The 9,012-nt window shown below is 44.6% G+C and overlaps 1 protein-coding gene across 2 annotated transcripts in view; it reads left to right on the top strand.

The window, feature by feature from the left end:
- LOC139215054 (serine-aspartate repeat-containing protein F-like) overlaps positions 1-6,276 on the top strand; it is a 10,990-nt gene extending 4,714 nt beyond the window's left edge. For both annotated transcript variants that reach the window (XM_070845880.1, XM_070845878.1), the window contains exons 9-17: positions 489-515; positions 1,178-1,216; positions 1,667-1,705; positions 2,250-2,276; positions 2,707-2,745; positions 3,571-5,073; positions 5,442-5,498; positions 5,649-5,698; positions 5,862-6,276. In XM_070845880.1, the coding sequence (XP_070701981.1) occupies positions 489-515; positions 1,178-1,216; positions 1,667-1,705; positions 2,250-2,276; positions 2,707-2,745; positions 3,571-5,073; positions 5,442-5,498; positions 5,649-5,659 (1,742 nt within the window). In that variant the 3' untranslated portion in view covers positions 5,660-5,698; positions 5,862-6,276. The remainder of the gene's footprint in view (positions 1-488; positions 516-1,177; positions 1,217-1,666; positions 1,706-2,249; positions 2,277-2,706; positions 2,746-3,570; positions 5,074-5,441; positions 5,499-5,648; positions 5,699-5,861) is intronic.
- Positions 6,277-9,012: the final 2,736 nt, after the last annotated feature.

The raw sequence follows: 9,012 nt of genomic DNA, 5'->3' as shown, positions 1-9,012 counted from the left end.
TACTACTGACAGTACTGCTACCATTACTGCTGACAGTACTACTACTATTACTACTGACAGTACTGCTACCATTACTGCTGACAGTACTGCTACCATTACTGCTGACAGTACTACTACTATTACTACTGACAGTACTGCTACCATTACTGCTGACAGTACTGCTACTATTACTGCTGACAGTACTGCTACCATTACTGCTGACAGTACTGCTACCATTACTGCTGACAGTACTGCTACCATTACTACTGACAGTACTGCTACTATTACTACTGACAGTACTGCTACTATTACTACTGACAGTACTGCTACTATTACTACTGACATCTGCTTGGTGATTTCAGGACATCTTTACTCTGAAACACTCAAACAAACAGCAGAGTCACTCATAGGAAACAAACCTGAGACAAAACCTACACAAAGAATGAGGATGTAAAATTCCCTAAAAACATACCAGGAAACACACGTTTCTCTTCATCTGTCTGTTTCAGATTCTTCAGATTCAACTGGAGCACAGGGTCAGTGTCTGATGTTTTACTTCCAAACACCAAATCTGTCCAGCTGAATGTAAATCTAATGTGTCTGAAATGAAGCAAAAGACTCGTAGAATAATTCCACTTGACGGAAAAACAGTTTCTTTTAGCTGAGACAGAGTTTTTCCTCCAGAAAGAAGGAAGTTTGTTAAATGAAAAGCCTGTTATCTTCTGGTGTTTTTACTCTTTTAACTTCCCTTCAAAAGTCTGGTTTATGCGGAGCACTGGAGTGGCCATAGAGAGAAAAAATATATATCAAGACCACATTTTACCTCATTTAGAGCTTGAAATGCTATTGCATGGGCATGAGATACAGGTTTGCTCCTACATTTGGATTTATTCATGCCCAGATTTTGACTCATCAGTTTCCATGTTGTGATTAATTATTTACCACTTTTTTAATCAATTGTGCACAGGAGATAAGCGTATGTACAGAGAGCCAGCACAATGACAACTTCTAGACACTGATGTATTTGTTCTCACATTTTAAGTCATGAGACACATCGTATAACAGTATGACATCATACTGTATACAACACAAAGTATGACAGTGTATATAAGCTTCAGGTTTACTTCTGTCTTAAGTTTATTTAACGTTATCTGTCTGTTTACCTGTCTGTCTGTTGGCTTGTCTATTGTCTCCACAGATCGTGCTGACAGCACAGCCTCTGATGAAGCTTTTAAAGGTAACCTGTCTGTCTGTCTGAACATTAAATCTCAGTAAAATCAAAGCACTCTTATTTTCTCTCCAATCAGATTTTCACAGTAAAAGCCCTCATTTTGTTCTTTCAGTCCGGCTTTATGCTGATGATTCTCCGCTATTTGTTCTAATAGACATTAAAAACTGGAAGATAACTGTCAACAGTTACATCCCAATAGATGTGAAAACAGGAACTATGTTTGGAAAAATTCTATATGAATGAACTTTATTTGAATTATTATCACCAAAAATACAGCAGTCAAGGGGTTTTTGTTTCCTTCTGCGTTTTTTCCAATGAATCTTTGGGAGGTTTTCCCTTAGAATTTACATGAGATACAATGTTATGATTTTCTTTAGTATAAATACTACAAAAAGTATTTCATGAAGAGGTTCAGAAGCAGCCTGTTGAGCACTGCTGCGTGTTTTGTGTCTATAGGTGAAGAGAGTCAGCAGATCTCCACGGAATCTGAAACTGGTAAAGACGTCCTTTTAGTCCTTGTATACTTATACTGACAATCTCTTCACGTTTCCAACACTTTGATTAAGAAGTTGCCTCTAACTGATCTGAGTCTGTGTATTTGTACTTACTTCAGGATAGAAATCTTTTCTTGACCCTTTTTGTAACATTTACATCCAATATGTATCATTTGTATTTGTTTGTATATATTTTCACTGTAATGAAAAAAGAAAATTCAACCAGACAAGATTCTTAAATACTCCTTTGAGTGAAAGCAGCTGAACTACTACTCCTGTCACTGCTAATACTGACACTACAACTACCACTACTTCTGCTCACAACTATCACTGTATATCTGACATATATCTGACATTTCCTTCTTTGTCTTCAGTTTGTGTACCGTTGATGATTTCAGGACATCTTTACTCTGAAACACTCAAACAAACAGCAGAGTCACTCATAGGAAACAAACCTGAGACAAAACCTACACAAAGAATGAGGATGTAAAATTCCCTAAAAACATACCAGGAAACACACATTTCTCTTCATCTGTCTGTTTCAGATTCTTCAGATTCAACTGGAGCACAGGGTCAGTATCTGATGTTTTACTTCCAAACACCAAATCTGTCCAGCTGAATGTAAATCTAATGTGTCTGAAATGAAGCAAAAGACTCGTAGAATAATTCCACTTGACGCAAAAAACATGCTAAAATCAAAGCTCGACAGTTTCTTTTAGCTGAGACAGAGTTTTTCCTCCAGGAAGAAGGAAGTTTGTTAAATGAAAAGCCTGTTATCTTCTGGTGTTTTTAGAGTGGCCATAGAGAGAAAAAATATATATCAAGACCACATTTTACCTCATTTAGAGCTTGAAATGCTATTGCATGGGCATGAGATACAGGTTTGCTCCTACATTTGGATTTATTCATGCCCAGATTTTGACTAATCAGTTTCCATGTTGTGATTAATTTATTCCTGTCTGTCTGCTTACCTGTCTGTTGGCTTGTCTATTGTCTCCACAGATCGTGCTGACAGCACAGCCTCTGATGAAGATTCTCAAGGTAACCTGTCTGTCTGTCTGTCTGTCTGTCTCCCTAAACATTAAACATCAGTGAAATCAAAGCACTCTTGCTTCATCTCTATCCAGATTTTACAATAAAACACTTCACTTTGTTCTTTCAGACCTGCTTTATGTTGATGATACTCCGCTATTTGTTCTAATAGACTTCAAATTGTCAACAGTTAAATCCCAATAAAAGTGAAAACAGGAACTATGTTTGGATCAACTCTGTATTAATAAACTTTATTCTAGTTATTGTAACCATATAGTTATTGTACTACTGTTTGTACTCCTGTCACTGCTAATACAGCCACAACTACCGCTACCTCTACTCACAACAGCCGCTGCATATTTGACATGACGTCAGGTTTCCCTCTTTGTCTTCAGTTTGTGTAACGTTGATGATTTCAGGACATCTTTACTTAGTGTCTGAGAGTGTCACTCATGGGAAACAAACCTGAGACAAAACACTGATGTGTTCCCACATTTTGATTAATTCACATTTTGATTCATTTGTTCCCACACTTGAATTAATGTAACGTATGTTATGATGTCATAATGTATACGACACATCGTATTACAGTATCTGAAGTCATTTTAACTGATGTCAGCTACAGGTGTCCTTCTTTGTCTTTGGTTTGTTTAACGTTATTTGTCTGTCTGTCTGCTTACCTCAAGGTAACCTGTCTGTCTGCCTGTTCCCATGTATTTATTAATTTTCAATCATGTTTTGACTAATCACAAATTAATCAAAACATGGAACCACATTGTAGATGGAGGTATGATAACGTATCATTGGTGAATGTAGCATATGTTTAATCCTCAGACACCAATGAAGACAGAGATGCAAGCCTGAGGAACGACTCTGAAACTCAGTCTGAGGAGACCACAGAGGAGGACAGCCGGGATCAGGATGACAGGCAGGGCAATGTTGACAGCCTGGGCGAGGAGGACAGCGAGGACGAGGAGGACCGGCAGGGCAATGTTGACAGCCGGGGCGAGGACGACAGCCAGGATGAGGACGACAGCCAGGACGAGGAGGACCGGCAGGGCAATGTTGACAGCCGGGGCGAGGACGACAGCCAGGACGAGGACGACAGCCAGGACGAGGAGGACCGGCAGGGCAATGCTGACAGCCTGGGCGAGAACGACAGCCAGGACGAGGAGGACCGGCAGGACGAGGATGACAAGCCGGGTGATGACGACAAGCAGGGCGATGACGACAAGCAGGACGATAACGACAAGCAGGACGATAACGACAAGCAGGGCGATGACAACAAGCAGGACGATGGCGACAAGCAGGACGAAAACGACAAGCAGGGCGATGACAACAAGCAGGACGATGATGACAAGCAGGGCGATGACGATAAGCAGGGCGATGACGACAAGCAGGACGATGACGACAAGCAGGGCGATGACGATAAGCAGGGCGATGACGATAAGCAGAGAGAGGACTATAAGCAGGGCGAGGACGATAAGCAGGGTGATGACAACAGTCAGGACAAAGCTGACAGCCAGGGCGAAGACGACAGCCAGGGTGAAGACGACAGCCAGGGTGAAGACGACAGCCAGGACAAAGATGACAGCCAGGGTGGAGATGACAGCCAGGGCGAAGATGACAGCCAGGACGAGGACGACAAGCAGGGCGAGGACGACGGGCAGGTCGAGGACAATAAGCAGACAGAGGACAATAAGCAGGGCGAGGACAACAGTCAGGGCGATGGCAACAGTCAGGACAAGGCTGACAGCCAGGGCGACGACGACAGGCAGGGCGAGGATGACAAGCAGGGTGAGGACGACAAGCAGGGTGATAGCAACAGTCAGGACAAGGCCGACAGCCACAGCAAGGACGATAAGCAGGGTGAGGACGAAAAGCAGGGCGAGGACGAAAAGCAGGGCGAGGACGAAAAGCAGGGTGATAGCAACAGTCAGGACAAGGCTGACAGCCACAGTGAGGACGACAGCCAGGAAGTGGATGACAGGTACAGCGAGGCTGACAAACATGGCGATGCTGATAGTCAGGACGAGTCCGACAGCCAGGACGAGAACGACAGCTGGGATGAAGATGACAAGAATGGCGAGGACGACAGCTTTGCTTCAAAAGAGAGGCATGGGGCAGGGAGTGATGAGACATCAGAGGAGAGGGAGGAGGAAGACGAAGCGAGTGACAGAGCTCTGTCAGAGGAGTCAGAGGAACCATTAGATGGCGACGATGACAAAGATGGTAAAATAGCAAATGGCGGAGACGGTGAAATTGAGCCTGACAGTCAGAACCACGATGACTCTGCAAAGGCAGACAAGTCTGAGGAGTCTACCGACGCCACCGAAGGTAAACGGGGCTCATGTGGTCTATAAAGGAAGAATCTCTGTATGAATGTCTGTACTTTATTCCTTGAGAACTGTTCATCCGATCAACTTCACACTTGGTGAGCGTATTGCTGAGGACCCAACAGAGTGCAGCGTCTAGTGTGAAGTCGATCAGATGAATGGGAGCCAAGCAGTCAGCCTGTGCTGAGTGGCCACCCCCAAATGGGGACTGCAGTAGTTTTCAGAGCAAAACTGAATGCAGAAAACTAAAGACAAAAAGGTCATTATGGGTCCAAATAGACTGAATCTCCCAGAACCAGCATGACATCACCGGGGCCGTGGCTTCTATGTCTTTACGTTAATTAGCTTTCATCTTGTCTCTTGTTGCAGTGGCACCATCTGAGAAACCAGACAAATCAGACGACTCCACTGCCGCCCCCACACAGGGTAATGGTCACTGTGACATCACACTGCCACACAACTAATCACAGTTCAGATTCACTCATAGTTGTTTAAGTCTGCCATCTTGCAGCTTGAAGATTCCGTAGTTGATTTATTATTTGATGTACCTGAATAACAGACATTTTCTTCTTTCAGTCACGAATTAGATGCTCGGCCTCTGAACCGTGGAGGCTCCACAACTGCAGGTATCATCACACACTGTGTCACACCTGGAAACTGAAACCACACCCCACTCAGGTCCCAGTCACAAGAAAACTGGAAGTGTTCTCTAAGTCAGCATTAAGTGCTGTGTTGTAATTCACTTATTTATTATTTCACTTATGTACATATCTGTCTTCTCCCCTTCAGAGCCAACCCCACGGTGGAATACAGTTGCCATGACAACAACAACAACAAACTGCAACTGCAACTGCAACTGCAACTGCAACTAAACTTTGACTTTCAGCTTCCTGCTTGTTTTTGGTCTTGGCTTGTTTTTTCCCTGATTGGTTGTCTCCATTTTCTTTGAACTCCTGCTTTATTTTTCCACTAATCGAATTTGTGCATCCTGTGTTTGACCTTTAACCTATCTCACCTCTCTCACCTGTCTGTCTGCCTTCAGCCCGATGCAGAGACAATAAACCAGCTGCTGATCTGAGATCTGCTCTGTGTGTCCATACAGTCATTGTTTACTATACAAACACTAATGAAGGAGGACGAGAGAGTCCAGCCATTGTCTGTCCACAGAAGAACTGCTAATAAAGTTTGAACTGTCAGAAACATCTCTCAGCGCTCTCTGAGTCTCTGAGTGTTCATTTGAATCTTTGTCGAAAAGCTGATTATTGATCTGTAATATGAATGTCTGTCATCATTTTACACAGCCGATGCAAAAACAAGATGTTTTAGGTCAAACTGCGGAGAGAGAGGAAGGTTGGTTCTTCTTCTGCAGGGTGAGGGTCACATGACAGACGGAAACTGCTGAAGGCATTAGTAAGATAGGTTTACCGTCGCTCTGCGAGCTTCTCTTCCATCACTTAACATCTGGGTTAGGTCACATGCATAATGTAACGTACTTCTTAAAATCAGTTAGTTGAAATAACTCACATTGAGCTTTTGTTTCACACAGGACAAGAACAGCAGCCTCATGAGTGAAATTCACCCGATCTCTCTGCAATACTTTAAGGCTCTTTATACGACATCAACTGACCTCCTCCTTTGCTGTCATCATGACTATGGCCACAAGAGGTCGCCTTTGTAAACATTCGTTGCTTTAACCCACTTGAGAAAATGATCACTGTTGAGTTCAGTAGGACGACAGGCTAGAATCAAACAAGGATCCAGAGGAACAAAAAGTCACCCAAAAATTTCACCTTTCAAAAACAAGAAAACTCAAAGTGCTTTACATAAAACATTAAAATCATTGTGGACAGAAACACAAAGCAACATAAAATTAACAGTTGCTTGGGGCAGCAACTGGCTCTCAAGGTTCTACAACTGGACTGAGCCTCCTGTCCAGCACCCTGAAGCATCTTTCTTGGGGAGGCTGAGCGGTGTGATTCTCCAATAGTTGGAGCACACCCTGCAGTCCACATTTTAGAAAATATTAACCACCATCCGCAGGTACTGTCCTTGACCTCCACGTGATGCTGAAAAGACATGTCAGCCAAAACAGCAGTGCAATGTCCAGAGCTTTCAGCGTCTCAAGGTGAATCTCATCCTAACCTGGTGCCTTGATACTGAGGGGCTTCTTTAGCAGCTCTCATAGCAAACTAGCAAAACACCACTCTGGCCATTCTTCCCAGTTACCCCTCCAGGTTTCTCCATCGTTGCCCATGTGAGTGTTTAAGTGTTTAAGCATTGAACTCCTTTCAGAATGACATCCAGAGCTGAAACTGCTGTTTGGGGAATAAACGCGTCCAGTCAAAGCCTCCCTTCAGTGACTTGTAGTCACAGAGAGCGACTGTCTCGTTCACAAACATCTGACATCCAGCTGACATCTCTCATACCCTGCATCTTCAGAAAGAGAGAGAGTCCAGGAGGCAAGGATAGACTCCCCTTTAACAGGAAGAAACCAGGCTCAGAATACAGGAGAGCTGAACCACTTCTAGTTGGTAAGGCTCAACTTTCCACACCAGCTCTGGTTCCTTCCCCACCTGAGAAACAAACAAAGTACCCGAGCCCAATGACAATCCCTCCAAGTGGTGGGCTCATAGAGTGGGGGCTCCACGTTGTTCCCTCCTGTGGGTCCTGTGGATCCAGGCCTGGCCACCAGCTCCCCTCCCAGGTCTGGCTGTAGAATGGGTTTCGATAAGATAACGATAAGGTGGTAGTGCTGTATGGGAGGTGGTTCAGGATGCCTCCAGGGAGCCCCCCCTCGGAGGTCTTCTGGGCACATCCAGCCAGGAGCTGATCCCGACAGAACCAGAACTTCCTGGAGGGATCATGTGTCTCCTCTGGCTTTGGGATCCCCCCTGTAGTGTCGTGCTTAGCCTGCTGCCACCATGACGTGGAAGAAACTGGATGGACGGTGTTCTTCCACAGCCGCAGGATCCTGTAAACAATCGGATCATCACATCCCAATGTCTTCTTTCATTAGCTGGTTCTTTACGATCTGATTTGGTTTCAGTTTGGAGCTGCTCTTTAAGGAAAGCATCGTTATGAATTAGTGCTGATTGATTGATTGATTTTTATATTTTTGATTTCCGATGATCAATACGTGTTCTCTGCAGTGTTTATGACAGCTCCCAGTAAATCTAGTGTGAAGGACTCGCTGGTCTGTCACCGACAACAGAGGGAGGAAAATGAGATGAAGAGGAAAGAGTTGAGTGCTGCTACGGCAAGATGACGTAGCGTAGCGATCATCTGACCCCCGAAGTCTTCACATGATCAATTACAACCAAATAAACACATGTAAACAAAATAACGATAGCGACATCAATAAATCAGCTCTGTTTTGACCACAGCTGGTTTTTGATTGTAAGCAGCAGTTTTCATCAAGCAAAGATCTGGTCTGACCAGATTCCTCAACTTTCTTGTTTTCCGATCAGGTGCCTCGGCCCACATTCTTCTGCTTCAATAGAGCGTTTGTCAGGCTGCGTTCACAGCCTGCAACACATTTCGCAACGATCCAGAGAGCTTAATGAGACCTTGTGCTGGCAGTGAAGCAGTGAAGCCAGGTGTTGGTGTCTCAGAGACCCCACTGGAGCATCAGGACGCTGGGCAGCTTCACTTCTTCAGGCTCTCTCATACTTTCTATCAAAGGGGGCGTTTGACATAATTTCATTCTTCTTCTGCTCCTCCAGTCGGGGGGGGGGGTTGTTAATGGAGAGCTGGAGGATCTAAAAGCTGTTGGTGTAAATGAGAGGAGAGAGATCTGACTCCCGTTACAAAGGAGGGGTGATGACTCCCCAGGAGGAGGACAGGCTGGGAGGGGCAGGAGGAGGACAGGATGGGAGGGGCAGTAGGAGGACAGGCTGGGGGGGGCAGGAGGAGGACAGGATGGGAGGGGCAGTAGGAGGAC

This window comes from Pempheris klunzingeri, chromosome 16 (assembly GCF_042242105.1).
Source record: "Pempheris klunzingeri isolate RE-2024b chromosome 16, fPemKlu1.hap1, whole genome shotgun sequence".
NCBI lineage: Eukaryota > Metazoa > Chordata > Actinopteri > Acropomatiformes > Pempheridae > Pempheris > Pempheris klunzingeri.
Note: the sequence above shows the minus strand (reverse complement) of the source record. Positions and strands in the feature narration are given on the sequence as shown.